The following is an 18,509-nucleotide window of genomic DNA, read 5'->3' on the forward strand; positions in this document are numbered from 1 at the left end:
ACATTAGGCTTTACATTGCAAACATATCCTAATGCATAGACACGGGTTTACTGTGGCTTTGAAAGTGTTGTGCTTTTGTATTTTCATAATCCTTTACCGGGAAGTGTTGCTACACAGCATCTTTAAATATTTGTGGTGTTTGGTGTGACTTGTTAAACTGTATGCAGAAGACAGCATGTTTTTCAGCTATATTTGAGAGTGACCCCTTGTGAATAGGGAATTGTTTACTGCATGCCTTGCATGAAGGTATTCCTCTCCTTATTTGCACGTGGCAAATATAAGAGCAGACTCTCTCAGCCCTTTGCACTGCGTTAAGGGAACCAGATGGCAGAGATAGACTTAATATGAAGAAGCAAATGGCATGTAATTGACATGATGACTGGGTAGGCTGGCTGCATTTGAAAACAGTTGTGCAGGGATAAATAACTCACCTATGTAGGAGGAAGGGAGACTACAGTGATCCCTCCACATTTGCTGGGGTTGGGGCTGACAGACCCTGATGAATGCGGAAAACCCGCAAATAAAAACCATTCTTTTTTCCTAAGAGAACACCTTTCTAAGAATCTCCAGGTCCTCCAGTGCAACTCTATGGTCAACACCTGCCAGAAGTTCATCACAGAATCATGCTAGAGGACCTACAAATGCCCAGAGAAGTGTTATCTCCTAGGCACTTTTAGGTTCTCCAGCAAAACTCTATGGTCAGCCTCTGGCAAAGTTGTTCTGGAGGACCAAGAGATTCTATAGAGAACATATTAATAGAAACAGCAAATAATCAAATCCACAAAAGTCAAACTCACTAATGTGGAGGACCAAGTGTACATTCTGCCTCCACCCCACTACAATTACTTGGTAGAAGATGAGCATTTTTTTCTTCATTCCATACTTTGAAAGTACAGCATTTTCATTAGTGTTTTATTGAATGACTGGTATGGAAGTTCACATTTGTTAAGAGAAAGCAGTCTACCTTATCAAAACATTGAATCTACATTAATTATACTGGATCTTAAGAAGTAGTGGCTGATGGCTTCCACGTTGGGGTGAGGATAGATGAATCTGCTCAGAGGGTTAGCCCACAAATGTTAAAGGAGCCATCTGCATTATACTGTTTTGCTAGAGAAAGTATTTGGTATTAAAGCTGCAGTTTTACTTCTTTTGTTATCTGCTACTGAATGCAAATTTGGATCTAAAATGATAGCCTGTATCTCTTTATGTTAGTTTTAATACTCGATGGCTAGAAGAGATAGTTGCAGTTCTACAGTAAAAGGTTTTAATTTTTTTTAAAGCCTAAAATGGTGGCATAATGGCAGCATAGCCTCTTGAGAAACAGTAAATTGCAAAATCCAAGCTGTGCAGTAATTATAAAAGAATAATGTTCTATTAGCATTGCTCATAGTTTACCTTTGGCAACCATAAATAGTTAGGCCCAGTGACTGCAATTTGATAGCAGAACTTAATAGTATATTCCTTTGCAGTCTATGTAATTAAAGCACTGATAACAGAAGCCCATGCGTCAAACTACGACTAAGCTAGTTTAATTATGTAGAAAAGAACATTTATTTCCTCAAGGTGGAAAAATAGTAGACTTCTTCCTTGGAAAGCTATCCTGGTACACCATGCCAATTGTGAGCCTGCCCTTTAAAAACACTGCCATGTCCAAATCTGGCACCTCCATGCTCCCACATGTAATATTTTGAAAAAAAAGAGGATGGAATAGTTTGCTGCTTTGCAGATCTTTACTGTTTCCTTAGCAAAAGTGGAGGAGCACACAAGACCAATTTTCTGATACGTTGGGGCTTAAGTTCTTCTCAATTCATTTCTAAGGCCTGAATATGCATGTTTTTATAAAGGAAAAAAAATGAATTGAATATCCACTGAGAAGTCTTTCAACCCATTATGCTAGAATTTTTACAAAAACACCTTCTAATCTGGCCTATAAATAAGCAGAGCCAGGGAAAGTTACTTTTTAGACTTCTTATAATTTGCTGACTAGCTGACTTCAAGTTATGGTGACCCTATGAATGAGAGACTTTTATCAACTGCCCTGCTCAGATCCTGCACCTCAGGGCTGTGGTTTCATTTGATTGACTCAGTCTACCTGTAATGCAATCTTCTTTCCTGGCTGCTGCCACACTGCAGAAATAAAGCAGTTTGTTTGACACGTCTTAAACATCCATGGCTCAATGCTATAAAATACTGGGATTTATAGTTTAGTGTAGTAACAGAGCTCTCTGACAGGGAAGGCTAGATGTCTCACAAAACTACAAATCCCAGAATTCATAGCATAGATGTGAACCAAATAGGATTTATGAAAGCAAGCAATGGCTATTTGTTGTCTAGGGCTGCATCTGCAGTGCAGAAATAATCTAACTTTAACTGTTATATATTGTATTTGTAATATGGATTTTTATGAGATGTGTGTATACTTGGTTTTATGTACTTGGTTTTATCGACTGTAAACCGCTTTGACCTTTGGAAAAGCAGTATACAAATAAAATTCATTATTATTATTACCATGGCTCAATGCTATGGAATGCTGGGATTTTTAATTTTATGATACATTTCACCATCTCTGTCAGAGAGCGCTGGTGTCATAACAAACTACAATTCCCAGCATTCCATAGCCTTGAGCCATGGCAGTTAAAGTAGTGTCACGGTGTAGATTAGGGACCAAAAAGATATTTTAAAAAGCATTTATATTTAGGAAGGAGATCAGAGAAAACCACTTCTGCAAGACAGATAATCTAATTTGCTTTGTTCTTTGATACTAGTTAAAAGAAAACACACACTGAAAATTGCTGGCATAGCCAACTGTATTTTTTTATTTTACAAAAGCATTTTCTTATACAGACTCCCTGATAAGTTATGTCCCTAGCTTTTAGCTGTGGGACAACAATGTGCAAAATGGAGTGTGCTTCAAACTAAAGCGCTGAAATAGTCCTAAGAGGCGCATAGATGCTCAGAATTGTATGGTTGTTCGTTTCCCCCCCATATATATATGTACAAAATGTTTGGACTACTTTTCAGCTACAGCCTGTTGTCCCCCAATTATTCCCTTATAATGGGCATATTGTCACAGATTATCCTACATTTAAAACATTTTCCTTTTTAAAAATTTTTAAGGAGGCTGAAATAACAAAATGGCTTTCTAGAGACAGATAGCACAAAGCAGTATATACTAATACAGTCAAACAATCTACAGGAGAGGTATTCTCCAGAATGAAAACAGGAATGTTTGGCAGTAATGTTGTGGAATATTTGAATGTTGTTTTGGGACACTGGAGAAATTAATAAACTCTCTATTGGATCTGATAGTGCAAATGTGATCAGTAGTTTAGAATTCAAGATACTGTACTGAAACAAAATTGTTCACTGCCATAGAGGACATGGTTGAGTCGAGGCCTTTGTCAAAATTAATACTACTGTACGAGTACGTACAATGTTTTAGCTGGAATATAAACTATAGTCCTACAGAATCTAAGTGCATTGCTTTTTTTTAAAAGCCATTATTTTTAATTAAAATACCTGGGTCTAATAAGACAGAACTGCAGGTCTGCCCTTGTGTTTAATCTGGGCAAACATCAATATGGGCTAATAATTCCCTATGCTGGCTTGTAGGATATTGTGCTTTACATTTGGGGCATGCCAGGAAACTTTCATCAAGAAGATTGGATCGCCTTGGTGAAGAACTTTTGTCTTGTAGTGTCAGCTTGTCTTCAAACTCACTCTGGAAGTTATGCAAGACTTCTATACATCCTCCATGCTCTGGAAGCTTCTGAAAAAATGGTTTGAAATATGCAATTAAATATGCACAATAAGTATTTTATATGCAAAAACTGTTCTTTAGAGGACAAAATAGCTAGATGCATGAGTGAAAATAACCAGCTGGAAGTAAACTGAGTTACTATTGTTATGATTGTGGAAAGAGTGTAACAATTATGACCAAGTAGCCAACAGCTACCTAGATTTACTCATCCATAACTCACGAGTGCTACTTAGTCATGATTTTGACACTTGCCATCACTGTAATTCTTTCTCCAACCTAATTTGGTGGGGAGAAGGAAGTCTATTCTGCCAGGAATCAGAGCATGGTTGAATGATGTTTCTGTCAGGTTTTGGAAGGTCAGGAGGGGGTACTAGTTAGTCAGTAAGTATAACTCCTTGCTTTAAAACTGTTTTTTAAAATCAATTTTTACAATTAGTTTCAATTTCTCCCCGAAAAGGCAGCATTCCAAAACCTGGAGTCCTCCAGCTGTGTTGGATTGCAAGCTTCAGAATTCCTAGCCAATGTAGTTCCTGAGGTGACACATGGTTATATAGTTCCACACATCTGGAGGTCACTCAGTGGGAGAAGACAGTAGCAGGGACAGACTGGCTATCTCACAATCATGACAGGGAGAGTGATGCAAGATCACTGACCCCTGAAGTATAAATTTCTAGAAAGGTATGTCAAATGTCTATAGAAGATAAGCATCTTCATGACACAATGAAATGTGAATGCAGACTGGAATGTCAAAAAAGAGGTTGACTTGCCAAGGATACACAGAATATATTCAGGTATTCTATACCGGGGACTAAAAAACACATGAGAAGGTGCATCCATTCTGTTGCTCGTTCAGTTGGCCTCTGTGCACTGAGAGTGACTATCAGAAAAGGAGAGTCTTAGTTATCTGTGGAGAAACCCTGTACAGTTTAAAACCATGACTCCAAACAAGTTTAGGACCATGCATCTTTCATACGCAGAGACTGACACAAGAATATGTGGCTAGCCTTTCCTTGTGAATATATTATGCCCAAACAGGTCTTAATAGAAACTCATATACGCAAACTATTGAAGACATTGTAGTACAAGCTTTCTTGGTGCTTCAAATTCAATGGCAAGAGCCACCACAACAGGTTTATAGATTAATAAAACCAGAGAATGTATAGAAATATAAAATATGACTGACATCTATATAGAATCTACTATTCGATTATAAACCAAACTCTGCTTCTATAAACTGTGTAAAGTACAAAACTCCACTGGCATGAGCTCCATTCTCCTGTCCTTTATTGGTTTTAAAAATAATTAGGATACATTTCATAAAATAAATTTGATTTTCTTTATGTTAAATGGAATTAATTTGTAGGTCTATGGGGAAAGATAGGCACAGAGTGCCCTTGCCTTATGCAGGGGATCTGTTCTGGACCCCCTGCGTAAAGCAAATCCTGTGTGTGCTCAAGCCACATTCATTTGAATGGGACACACCTCGTGCCTCACAGCACGGTGTGTGCTGCGGGAGCACACCCCATTCATCTTATTAGGACTTGCCATCCACATGACCTCAAGTCCACGTATGGTAAGCCCACATACGGCACAGGCGTGCTGTATATATTACACCAAAATAGCTAAATTTGGTTAATATAATCTGAAATAATTGCACAGATGTATTTTTATACTTTCTGGATTTTTAAACAATTTTGGATTTTTTTAAAAAACAACAACAATGGAGTAATACAAGGTACTGGACTTGAACATCAGGGTGGGTTGGGGTGGGGACAATATCTGTGCACTACCAGTAAAACTAACAAGCAGAGTGTATACAAGAACATTAAGTCCCATCCACTGGTTACCTGTAACTTACAGTTTATTGTACAATATCCAACACATTTTTAATTTTTTTCCACAAGGTGCTCCTTAAATTGGAATGGAAAGATACTCAGGATAGATCATTCTGCAATGGAAAACTAAATACTATGTGCTTGTGTGAGGAGACTGGCAGAATGCTCGCAGGCAATAAACCCCAGGCAAGCAACAGAAAAGACTAGCTCAAGGATGAGAGCTGATAATCAAATCTGCAATCCACAGATGCATTATAGGTAAAAGATGAGTAGGTATTCAGGACCCTTGTACTACTCACTGAGGGCTCAAGACGTGTGATTTGCTCCCTTGCCTTGCGCAGCTCTTTAAGAACCTTATTTAACTGATGCTGCAAGTTCTGGCGATCAAGCTTTTCATTCTCAAAGTCTGAAGTGCATGCCTGGATCTGGTGAGAAATAATGAATGAAAAATCAGAGGGCTCCCACATATTGAAATTACATGATGCAGTTAAGGAAGTAGATGTTTTCCTGGGCATTACGTCTTTAACAGAAAATTTGGTAACAGAGGTAGGAATAGCATAGAAAGAATAGAGGTAGGTTCTTGCATCATAAACAAGACAAGCAGTTAGGCAAGTTTCAACAGACTTTTATCCAAATATCAGATCAGGTAAGTATTAAAATAAACATCACACTTCTGAATTTTACTTCAGACTGAGAAGCGTTACGAATGGTTACATGTCACTAAAATAGAAAAGCATAATTTGGTACCTGTTGTTCCAAAGCGTCCAGCCTTGTATTTTCGTCTTGCTGTTTTAACAAAGATTTCTGCAGCAGTTCAACCTTCAACATACAGAGAAGACCATATTAACAAAACAATGTTTGAATAACCAATATGTGTAGATGCATAATAACTTTCTATGTCTGTTACTTTTTGCCCCCCAGTAACATCTCACCACTAAAGAGAAACAGACATCACAGTAATCTTGTTTTTCCCTCCATCTTAATACATTCCAAGTTTCCTGGCCAGTCCATCCAAAGAGACTTACACAGGAGTCCTAGAGCATTGCCAATCTGCCCTGCATTCCCTGCTATAGAACATGCATTTTAATGTGTGTCCAAGTGTATTTTCCATAGGAAAGCAGCCCAGTGTGGACTAATTGCATCAGCATTTGAATAAATATTTGTATCCAAATCTAATTAAATCCATAGTTCCATAGATCCAGTGTTGTGTAGTGGTTTGAGTGTCAGACTAGGATTCTGGAAAAATTGGGCATGAATTCCCACTCAGCCATGGAAACTCAGTGGGTAACCTTAAGCAAATCACTCTCTCTGAGCCTAAAAGGAAGGCAAGACAAACCCCCTCAGAATAAATCTTGCCAAGAAAACTCTCTGAATAGGGTGGACACAAGTCAGCGTTGACTTGAAGGCAACTAACATTAAAACCATCCAATGATAAGGGATCATCTTGTATTTGGAAGCCAACTGCTCTCTTCCTTCCATGACCTTTGAACCTGTGAAGGTGACACCCCTTCAACGTATGAAAGTATTTCAGTGCCAGGCACAATGCTGAACTGATATGCCTTCTCCAGGCCCTTTTTACATTTGATGTTAGCTTCCCTGTATCCTAGTTAAAGTAGACAATTCCTACCACCTTCTGCCTTCCAAAATGGGATTCAAGGTGGTTTACAATAATTTTTTAAAAATAAAATTAAAACACTGATTACAAAAGTTAAAATAATTAAATACTAATAATTAAAATATAAGTTAACACAGCATAGGTGGAACAATTAAAAAAATACTAAAGCATTAAATTTTAACGTTCCACAGTCTGGGAGCAGCCACAGAGAAGGCTCAGTGATGGGACTGAGAGAAAGCCCTCCTCTGCTGCTCCTAACACTCGGGCTGGCTTGTATAGGGGGATATGGTCCTTCAGATGGTCTGGACCCAAGCAGGTTAAGGCTTTAAGGTATTTTGAATTCTTCCCGGAAATGGACTAGTAGCCATTGCACCTGTTTCAGTAGGGGTCACATGATCCCTGTACCCAGCCCTGGTCAATAGCCTGGCCGCAGCATTTTGGATCCACTTAAGTTTCTGAACAGTTTCCAAAAGCAGTTTCAAGTAGAGCACATTACAGTAGTCTAAACAGGAGGTCATCAAGGTTACCACAGCCAAATCTGATTTCTCAAGGAAGGGGCGCAGCTATTGCACTAATTTTGACTGTACCAGTGAGCTCCTGGCCACAGCCAAATGTGAGCATCGTGGCTCAGATCCAAAACCAGCACACCCAAGCTGTGAACCTGAGATTTCATAGGGAGTGTTACCCCATCCAGCATAGGTTGAATGCTTATTCCCTGATCTGCCTTACAACTGACTAGGAGCACCTCTATCATGCCTGGATTAAGTTTCAATTTGTTCGCCTTCATCCAGTCCCATTACTGACAGCAAATAAACTGATAAGAAGAGAATCAACTCATTTGAAACATAGTACTGGATGAGAGTTCTGCAGATATCATGGACTGCTAAAAAGGCAATAAATGAGTTCAAGAGTAAATCAAGCTTGAACTCTCCCTAGCGGCCAAAATGGCTAATGAGACCACCGTACTTTGGATATATCATGAGAAGACATGACTCATTAGAAAAGACAATAATGCTTTGTAAGGTGGAAGGCAGACAGGAAAGGACGCTGCATTAAAAGTAGACTCAATCAAGGCAGCCATGGCCCTAAGGTTGCTAGACCTGAGCAGACCTCTTAATAAAACAGGTGATTTGGAGGTCTCTCATTCATAGGCTTGTCATAAACTGAAGTTAACCTGATGGCTACTAATGGGCGGTATATAAATAAATCCTATTATTATTGTTGTTGTTGGTTTGATTATATTATTTCTCACTGCATACTAGTAATATGTTGTTGTGCTATAATTATACAATTTTAAAATGTTTTATATAGCCTCTCGTGCTTTCAGGAAGACACTGTACATACATATTATAAAGAATCTCAGTCATTCTCATATACAAACCTGAGATGAGAGAGCTTGCGTTCTCTTCCTTTCTTCATCCAGCTTTCCTCTCATAGCCTCATTTTCACGTGTAAGCCTCTGTAATATCTGCCCTTTGATGTGGTTTTCATCTTGAAGAGTCTGAACATCAACCTGCTGGTGCAACTTTAATAGGCTTTTCAAATTCATCACTTCCTGCTTGGCTTCATCATACTTCCTTTGGAATTCATTCAGGTCAGCATGCAGCTGGGCTACAGTTTGCCTTTCTGCCTCGAGATCATTTTGGGAAGCTGCTAACTGCTGTTCATAATATCTTTGCTTGTCTTCTTGCAGGGACCCACCAGAGAACAAAATGACAGAAAGTGAAAGTGAACAGCAGAGAAACAAAGATGGTAAGCAAACATTTGTGCTGCTCCTCAGAACTGGAAATATGGGAACAGCCACCAATTCTCCAGTCTCTTACCTGCTGGCATGACTGATTCTTAATCATGATTTAAATCACCGATACAAATTCTACCTATCCTGATTTTAATAACTCTTAAAACATTCCTTATAAGACCAATACATATTTTACAACACTTCAAGACAGCAATCCTGCTGCTGCTGAACTCTGAAACATGACCTCTACTTACTTTAATGGAGCAGAACTGCAGTAGAACCAAAAATTGTTCTTGTTTTATTGATTACTGGGTGAGATATACACTGCTACAGACAAGAAAGTGATATAGTCCCTCTATGTGGCATGTTTCTATGAGAAGACAATACAAGTTAAGACATCTTAATGTGTTGGATCCAGTGTTGTGCAGTAGTTTGAGCACTGGATTATGACTCCGCAGCCAGGGGTCGATTCCCTGCTCAGGAATGGAAACCTACTGTCAAGGACTGCTCTCCCCCACCCTGCCTGGAGTTCAGTGAACAGGTCTTATGTATGACAAATAGTAAAACTTTATTACTGAAAAACCTTAGGTGTTAAAAGGAAGACATCTGAAGACAGAGGTGTCCTCATATCCAAACACTGGCCTTACATTAACATTACCTTGCCATGAAACTTCGCAGGCCTCATATTAATTCATTAACTAATTAAAACATACCACAACCCACTTCCCAATGTTTCACCCAGCCCCCAATACATGATCTCAACTCTACTTTTTGTTTCCCACCAGCTGACTCTAACTAAGACAATTCCTCCCCCACACATCTGCGCGTTCTTGTGCCAGGCACCAAAAATCCTTTTGAAATACCAATTATCTCCATTAATATTACACCTCCCATCATTCTGCTACCTAACTAAAACATTACAATACCCGATTAAACTTGCTTATGCATCACTACAACACCCATTTTATTCCAAGAATATTCTGACACCTACTAGGTGACCCTGGGTGAGTCACACACTCTCAGCCCCAGAAAACTCCATGATAGGGTCATCTTCAGATCACCATAAGGCACAAACTACGTGAAGGAACATGGCAACAAAGGTAATACAAGCTTGCCTGTGCACTGAGATGAATGTCTGCTTTTGGGGTTATTTTTTAGAGACACATGGTTGCTGAGTCCCAGGGTATTCATAGCAGTAGCCTCTCATTTATGGAATTTGTTCCATCCTCCTGATGGCTCATGAAACTCCATTATTACTAGAGTTTTTATTAATTACTGACCTATGGAGCATTTTTTTCAGTTGTTCATTTTATAAATATACTCTAAGAACAACTATCTCCTTGTTTTATTTTTTGTTTCTACACTGCCTCATGAAAATGTTGGTTTAGAGATTGGTTGCCTAAAAGGCAGCTTACAGTTTGCTAATAAAAATAAATCAAGAAGATACATGTACATATTCAATCTTACTCATAACCAAATGCATCAAATTCATAAGCTGGAGATAGAGGTCAACGTTTCTATCAGGACACAAGCCAAGCCAGCAATTTTTCAGTCCCCCCAGACCTTTTACACCTTTGACTCACCAAATAGGGCTTCTTGGAAAAGTTACTGCTTGGACCCAAACTCCCAGAATAGGCCACACTGGCTGTGGGATTCCAAAAGCTGTGACCCAAAAAAGTAATGTTTCTAAACTCTCATTCTTATCAAACATGCACTCCTGAGTTGAAGATAAGTGGTAATCCCATTTTGAAAGTTGGAAGTATTGCTGTGTTACTTTTGAGCTGGCAAGAGCCCCTCCAGAAGCTCTTAGAATATTAGAGTTGGAAAGAAGAACATTTTTTACCTAACTAACCTTTTGTTGAGGGTTTCTGTCAGAATATATTTTTTGCCACCTCCATACTGAACTGAAATCCTGCACAGTGAAATCGCCCTATCACCAAACTTCACTGCTAAAAGAGTGCTCAATTCTCTATCATTACAATGTGGATCTTCCCATTTAGTTTCTGTGTATCTTTGACCCAAGAATCTTTATCATATCGTCCTAATTACATAGCTCTTTTTTATGGCACTTGAAGTATCCTAGTTTAAAGCCTCTCATTCTGATATCTCCTTATCAAATCAAGAATAACTACCAGTGTCTGTTATGGTTTTATAGACTTCCCCCTTTTGCTGTTTTACCCAGGTTAGAAGGCAAGTTAAACACAGTGCTTGTTCTAAGTATTAAATCTTTGTGTCAGAATTTTCTTAGTGTCATTTGATTATTAGATCTCTAACTGTATGACTGGTTCAATATGTCCATAGCCCTACAGATAAGAAACTGGTCCAGTGATCAGTGCAAGATAAATTACAGCACATATGACCATTCAGCCTCTGTTTAAATACTTCTAATGCTGGAGAGCCCATCATTTTCAGAGACAGTCTATTGAATCCTCAAACAACTCTCATTATTAGGACATTTCTCATGATATTTAGCAAGTTTTGGTCCTGCTCTCTGGACATGTTCTAGTCTGGACATGCCTCTGGACAGCAGAGGCACCAATAATTTGTGGGGAAGCAGAGAAAAGGAAGGGGATAATGAGGATGAGAGCCAGTATGGTGTAATGTTTTGAGCACTGGACTAAAACTCTGGAGACTACAGTTCAAATTCCTGCTCAGATATGGAAACCAAATGGGTGATGTTGGGTAAGTCACACTTTCTCAGCTTCAGAGGAAAGCAAGGACACCCCCTCCCCTTTGAACAAATCTTGCCAGGAAAACTCCATGATAGGTTTGCCTTAAGGTCTCCATAAGTCAGAAACTACTTGACTGCAGACAACACTCACACACACAACGAGGAGTACCAAAAAAGGGGTGATTTCAGCAGCAAACTATTTAGGCTGCTGAATACTGCCAAATTTCAATGACAAGTTTTTTTTTCATTTTGGGGGAGCTTGTGAAGGCTGCAGCTACAAGCCTGCCATAAGTGGCCCTTTTCTTACTCCCCACTGCCTTAGAGACCATTATAGCCTGCAGAAAACTCTGGGATTATTTCTCTGTGGAGGAGGCACCCAGAAATCCAAATAAGTTTTTTCGTTCTTACCAGAAAAAAGGAGCCCTAAAGTTTTGGCAGCCTGTAGGCTCCAAACTCTTTCCAGCCTAGCCACACTTCTTAGGCTCAAGAAATCAGTCTGTGGGCACATCTGGGAGCACCCACCTTCCAGTGGTCATAGGGAAAATCACCCTGGAGCCCACAGAGACCAATGGAATAGTATTTGAATTTTTACAGGAAAAAGAAAATCTCCAAGGTTGGCAGACTAGGGGTTTTAAACTCTTTTGAGCCAGATCATTAAAGCTCAGCAGCAACAATGATTTGTTGTGGGCTGCTGTTTTCACAAATGTGCCTACGGCAAAGGCCTTTTGCTCTCAATATGCAACCAAGAACAGAGACTGTCCTGCCATTACATGAGGATCATAATAACCTCATTATACCCTTCCTGGTGATTTTATCGACTCCACCTTTGTGAAGACTGCAGAACCACAGGGAAGTGGATAAAGGGATACTTCTTCACAATACGTCAGCACCCATCACCAGTGGAATTCTAGGAATAATCAATTTAAGACAGATGCCTAATGATCCCATTTTTACAATAAAAAATTAATATGTTGTGTTGCCCTGGTACAAACCAGATATTTAATGGACCTAAGAAACTGGTACAGCAAACAAACTATAAATTAACCAGCACCAGCTAACCTGTTATCAAATCTCTCCAGAATTTTTTATGTTACAGTAGCAGTTAGTTCTTGGAGATGCACACACTCTGTAAATGGAAGGGATTTTTTTTAATGATGTGTGCTTAAAAGTCCACACCCCAAAAACAACTTTTGTGTATCTGCTACCTCACGCACTGAGTGTCTTGAGCCGCTGAGTAGGAGGAAATATACCAAGCATAATTAACATGATTTTTCCCCTTCACATACACCATCTATGATTGACACCACAGTGGGTAAGCAATGAGCAGTACATCCCCCTCCCCAGGCAACAGGTTTTAACACCATGAATTTAAGTGCCAGAAAAAGAGTGAAAATCAGATTTCACAGCTTTACATTTAGGTGTTTATTGATAAAAATTGAAAACTGATTAAGCCAATCGTTTCCATCTAAACTAGTTTTTCTGAATACTGCTCAGTTGGCAGAATAATCACAGCTAATACCTTCTGGCCTGGTTTCTTTTGCTTGTTGTTGGTTAACAGCCAGCTGCTGCTCCAATTCAAAGATCTTTGCCAAGAGGTTCTGAACATAAGCTTCCCTTTGCTGGTCATACAAGAGCCACTGATGGTTTTTCTCCAAAGCCTTGAGAGTGAAGAGAATCATGAAGTTAGAAAAACTGACTTGTAGAAAAATGTATTTAGATCCTACTTTTCAGTAAGGAATACCCCTATTCGTACCAGAAGATATCTCACATGACCACCACCACCCTCACCACCCCGTTTCCCCTTTTTCCTCCCTAGCAGAAGGGTTTGTGCACTACATGCTTTGGTAACAAGATGTTGTAGCTGATTAACTTAATATTTGTTTGGCACAGTGAGAATGCATGACCATCTTCATTGATTATCAGCCCTTCTGTGTATAAAATTGTAGTGTGTATATATGGAGAGGAGGGGGAAGTGATCAATACACATCTAGTGGTGGTCCCCTAATGCCAAGGAATGTTGTGAATTACAATCTAACAGATCCACTTACCCTTAGATCTCATAATTCAACCTATCTTTTTCCACAAGGGAATTTAGCAATCCTGTCTTTTATTTATAAGGTTGGCTCTAATGGTTACATATAAAGGGGGCTGCTTCAAGTCATGAAAGAGACTTTTCTTTTAGTGGATGGGATTCAGGAAATCCAAGATTTCCACCCAGGTGAAATTTCCTTGCCATAGGCTAAGCTGCCTGTTTTATTTGCATTATTGTTGTAGAGTTGGCATTAGTTTCACAGAAATGGCAGTTCACCATCTCCTGCCTCCAAAGCCTTAAACTTCAAAAAGGACATGAAAAGAAAACTTCTGGAACAAAGTTTTTAGGACTTTGATCAGGGAGTAAACTGTGTCAGGCAGTGTAGAGACACTTTTTTCCTAAGAAAACTGATATTTTACTACTTCTATAATTTTTGTGGGTTTTAAATGTTTTTTTTTTTTTTGGTAGTTCCCTAAAATAAAATCGACTTTATTTTGATTTCATATTGTACCTAGCAATTTTCATAATCGTTACACATGTTTTGGTACCATAGTAGATTGAGACCAAGATAATCTTGAGAATTTTTAGGAGACTTGCAGGTATTCTTTCATTTGACTAGAAAGATCATGGCAGCAAATGTGTTCTGTAAACAGATTAACAGGTAGGTTTCCTATCCTACAGTCATCTTGTAGATGATTGTACAGAGGGTTTTGCATATTTATTCATAGTTGTTGTAGTCATCTATCCTTTTGTGAAACAAAATGTTCATCTAGTTGTACTGAATCAGTTTTACCCACTTGAAATGGAACTGATAAATAGTACAGAAAGTGAGCAAAGCTGATGTTACTACAGTTATATATCAGGTTAAACTGCTGCTATGTAATATAAGGGAACTATATGCTATTCCCTTCCAATTATTACAAATATTAATCTGCAACCATTTCCACATAAAGCTTGGAATGTGTTTAAATTTAAACCAAATATGTTAAATCAGCTAACATTATTTAGAGCACTTCCTCTGAATTCTGGAAAATCGACATCACTGGTATCTTGGAATATCAAAGGTTATGAAAGCAGGTGCCAAGTTCTGACAAGTTGCTCACCTATGTATATGGTGGGAAACTACATGTCTGATGTTTGAGGACCACCCTAACTAAGTACAGAGAAGCTCAGCACCACATGGTGGGTCACCAGTTGATGAACTGGCCACAGCAACCATGAACACTGCAGTGGTCTGGAGCAGCTGTAATCTGTATTGGTAGAGGAACTACCTAAATAATGAAGTCACTGACCTTTAAGATATTGTTAAACAAACCCTTGTTGATCTAATGCAAGAAGTCTACCAGTAGACTGATCTATCCTTTGCCAAACTCCACTCAACTCAATATAGAAAAACACCCTTCATGGATACAGAGGTGTTGTCACAATGGTGTTCCCAAAGCAATCCATGATGTCAGAAAATGTAAACACAAATAAGTTAAAGATCAGTTTTATTTAAGATCAAGAATTCTTGTAAAGATAGGACAAGTATATGCATACCATCTGTAAGTGTAGTTGGCACTAGTCTTTTGCAAACAATGCACATTTTGGAACTACTCCAGGAAACACAGACAAGCTATTTGGGAGATTTTCCAGATTTCTTTAAGCTAATTTTGCAGGGTCTCGTCTAATGACAATGTTAAAGATACCCAATATTTGTGAATTGCCAAAAGGGGATTTATAGCACAGTCCTGCAAGTTTCTATTCATAAATAGACCCCACTGAATTCATCTGAGGTTATTCCCAAGTGTGAGTAGGACTATACCCGTTATGTGATTGTACAATTTCAAAACCTAACTGTGCTCCTTATGAAACTTTAACATCACTTAGATCAGCGGTTCTCAACCTGTGGGTCGCGACCCCTTTGGGAGAGTCGAACGTCGCCAAAGACCATTGGAAAACACATATTTCCATTGGTCTTAGGAACCGAGACACTACAATTTTATGGTTGATGGTCACCACAACATGAAGAACTGTATTAAAGGGTCGCAGCATTAGGAAGGTTGAGAACTGACTTAGATAGTTGGGTGCTATCTAAGTAATGGCTCCTTTTTTTGTGAAATCTCTTCCCCAGCAATATGGTTTGTGCTCTTTTATTTGTTGCATTTAAGGCATTTTTGAAAAACTTCATTTTTAATAGTTTTTAGATGATGTTTTATAATGCTGCTGTTTCACTTATGTTTTAATGCTGTAGTTCTGAAAATGGTCTTATAATTCAGCCAGTATATTTTAATGTATTCTTGACACTTTGCATGCATCATTTTTTACTGTATTGTATTTATACACTTGTATTTTCTTTGCTCTCTTGGGTGGAATTGGAAGTTATTAGTAATTAAATAACTAAGAAGATATTGTAGAGATCAGTATATGGATCTTTGGTAACATAATTCTGTACATAAAATAAAGGGGAAACATGCACACAGTAAGACAATGCTGAGAATTTATGGATACACAAGCCTGTCTCAAAACTAGACACAAGGTTTTGTTTCTTATACGCAGACCTATAAAACTTATGGCCACGTATACAGCTCAAATCATGCCACCTGGCAAGTCTATTTACTCTGCTAACTTGGGCCAGAATCCAAAGGACTACTTGGACCCATACTTCTTCTAGCTCAGTGGAATTTGAGTGTTCTTGAAGCAGTTAGCTACCTAGGACCTATCAAACTGGTTTAGAAATTGGTTTAAGAAACGTGTGCCATGTAACATATGAACTGCTACTAAAGAGCTCTAGATTTCTCTTTCTAGGCTCACAACATTTTCATTGAGGAAGATGTTGGCATTCAGCAAGTCCTCAGTATATGGTTAAGATAGCTATAGTAAGCTGGTTAACATTATACAAAATCATTTAAACAGCACAATACATGCCAGGTTTGCAATGTGAAAAGGAAAGGTTATGCTTATTTCTGTTTAAAGAATCTTTTCTAAATTGCTACTGAACTAATTGTGTGTTTCAATAACAGCACTTCCATCCCTGCCACAGTGAATAGGTCAATGTGAGGCTTTCCACATGTGTTTGCCCCCATTCTCCACCTACATAAATTAAAATTGAGGTTTTGTTAATGTGCCACAATCCCAAATTGCCTTTTTAAAATTCTAGATGACATACAATATTGCACAAATTAAGGAGCTGGCCTGCACTAGGAGCTAAATCATTAACTATGTGGATAATGAGTCAACAATGGGATTTCTTGTCATGTCAATGAAGTTTGACTACAAAAGTTTGACTGTCTTTGAAATGATAGATTAAAGCATATAGACATAACACTGAAACGCAGAGCTCAAAATGAATTTATGTTCATGTGCGTAATAATACATGCAACATTTTATAACTAGACCATTTAACCCCACAAGGAACACAATAGGCTGTTCAAGAAAGAAGACTGAGGTAAGTCTTCAGCTTGGTCCTAACATACTGCCAATGCATTGTTCTTACAGTGAAAAATAGCAACTGCCTTGTCCAATGCAAAAATACTGTGTGCTGTATGCACAATCTCCCTCCTCACTGCAGCTCTGAAAAAGTCCCCAGAACATATTTTCAGTGCCAGCAGTGGCTACAAGGGAGAGGGGATAAAAATCCAAATGCTACTGTAATCACATTGGATTTAAGACTTCTTTTAAACTGCCTTTCCCAACTTGGTGTTCATTAGATATTTGGGATCACCAGACTCGGCTAGCGGACAAAGCTTGTTGTTAAGGCACGGAAGGGGAATGTGTGGCCCTCTGGATGTTGCTATACTGAATAGGTTTTCGAAGTTCTGTATACTTCAGCGCTAACTTGGTGTGGTGGTTTCAATGTAGGACTATGGCTCTGGAGACTAGGGTTCAAATTCCAGCTTAGCCATGTAAACTCACTGGGTGACCTGGTGCAAGTCACATTCTCTCAGCCTCAGAGAATGGCATTGGCAAACACCGCCTGAAGAAACTTGCCAAGAAAACCCTATGATAGGTCTTAGGGTTGCTGTAAGTCAGGAGTGACTTGAAGGCGCATAACACAAAGTCTGTAAAGAGTGCATTTTTTCTTAAGTATCTCTGCTTCACATCACAAACCCAATTTGCCTCTGAACAGATAATCTGAAGCTGGAAGTGAACAGGAGGGAATCACTTTTGTCTTTTCATCCTGCCACTGGAGAGCCCCAAGCATTACACTGGCATAGTGTATGGATCATGGTTTCATTCCATATGGCTCACTTTCTTATGTAAAGTTCTCTGTTGTAAGCTTGCGTTCCCAAACACGCTTATATGAGACCGGGTTCCAATCAAACCAATGAAACTTACTTCCAAGTAAATGTACAAAGAGTGAGTCTAAATTGCTTGTTAAGATATTTTTGTAAAGTAGCATACGCAAACATTTTTATAACTTCTCTTACATCTTTCAGTTGCATTTCAATTTCATTAACATATCCTGGTTTTCCAGAGCCACTTGCAGCAATATCCTGGGGGGAAAACAAGCAAAGAAATAATAAAACATGCCTCCATTTTACAAGTCATGAGCAAATACAACCACATTAGGCCATGCATATTTTTAATCATGTGAGGACTATGTCATAGAATGTTTCTATTATTTTTAAGATGAATGGAATACTTTTTGCACTCTACATAAACCTTCTACCATTTTTTCTTCAGCACTATAGATCAGAATGTATACAAAGTGATTGACAAATAGCAAGAGTTTGTTTATTTTTTTAAATGATTACATGATCCAAACAATTATTTTAACTGGGTTTGTGTTACCTTGATCAGAAACTGTCCATTATATTTTGATTACTAGGACCACACTGTAAACTAAACGAGTGCTCCTCAGGCTATCTTGAAA

The 18,509-nt window shown here is 38.6% G+C and overlaps 1 protein-coding gene across 2 annotated transcripts in view; it reads right to left on the reverse strand.

Moving 5' to 3' along the window:
• Window positions 1–3,428: 3,428 nt before the first annotated feature.
• CEP55 (centrosomal protein 55) overlaps window positions 3,429–18,509 on the reverse strand; it is a 25,190-nt gene continuing 10,109 nt past the window's right edge. Inside the window, exons 3-8 of one of the 2 annotated variants that reach the window (XM_042456120.1) lie at window positions 18,064–18,129; window positions 13,142–13,280; window positions 8,595–8,896; window positions 6,346–6,417; window positions 5,898–6,023; window positions 3,429–3,772 (exon numbers count right to left, since the gene is read on the reverse strand). In XM_042456120.1, coding sequence (XP_042312054.1) covers window positions 3,563–3,772; window positions 5,898–6,023; window positions 6,346–6,417; window positions 8,595–8,896; window positions 13,142–13,280; window positions 18,064–18,129 — 915 coding nt within the window. In that variant the 3' untranslated portion in view covers window positions 3,429–3,562. Of the gene's footprint in view, window positions 3,773–5,897; window positions 6,024–6,345; window positions 6,418–8,594; window positions 8,900–13,141; window positions 13,281–18,063; window positions 18,130–18,509 lie in introns of both variants that reach the window. The other variant, XM_042456119.1, reaches the window with a different exon arrangement.

Source organism: Sceloporus undulatus, chromosome 3, assembly GCF_019175285.1.
Source record: "Sceloporus undulatus isolate JIND9_A2432 ecotype Alabama chromosome 3, SceUnd_v1.1, whole genome shotgun sequence".
Lineage (NCBI taxonomy): Eukaryota > Metazoa > Chordata > Lepidosauria > Squamata > Phrynosomatidae > Sceloporus > Sceloporus undulatus.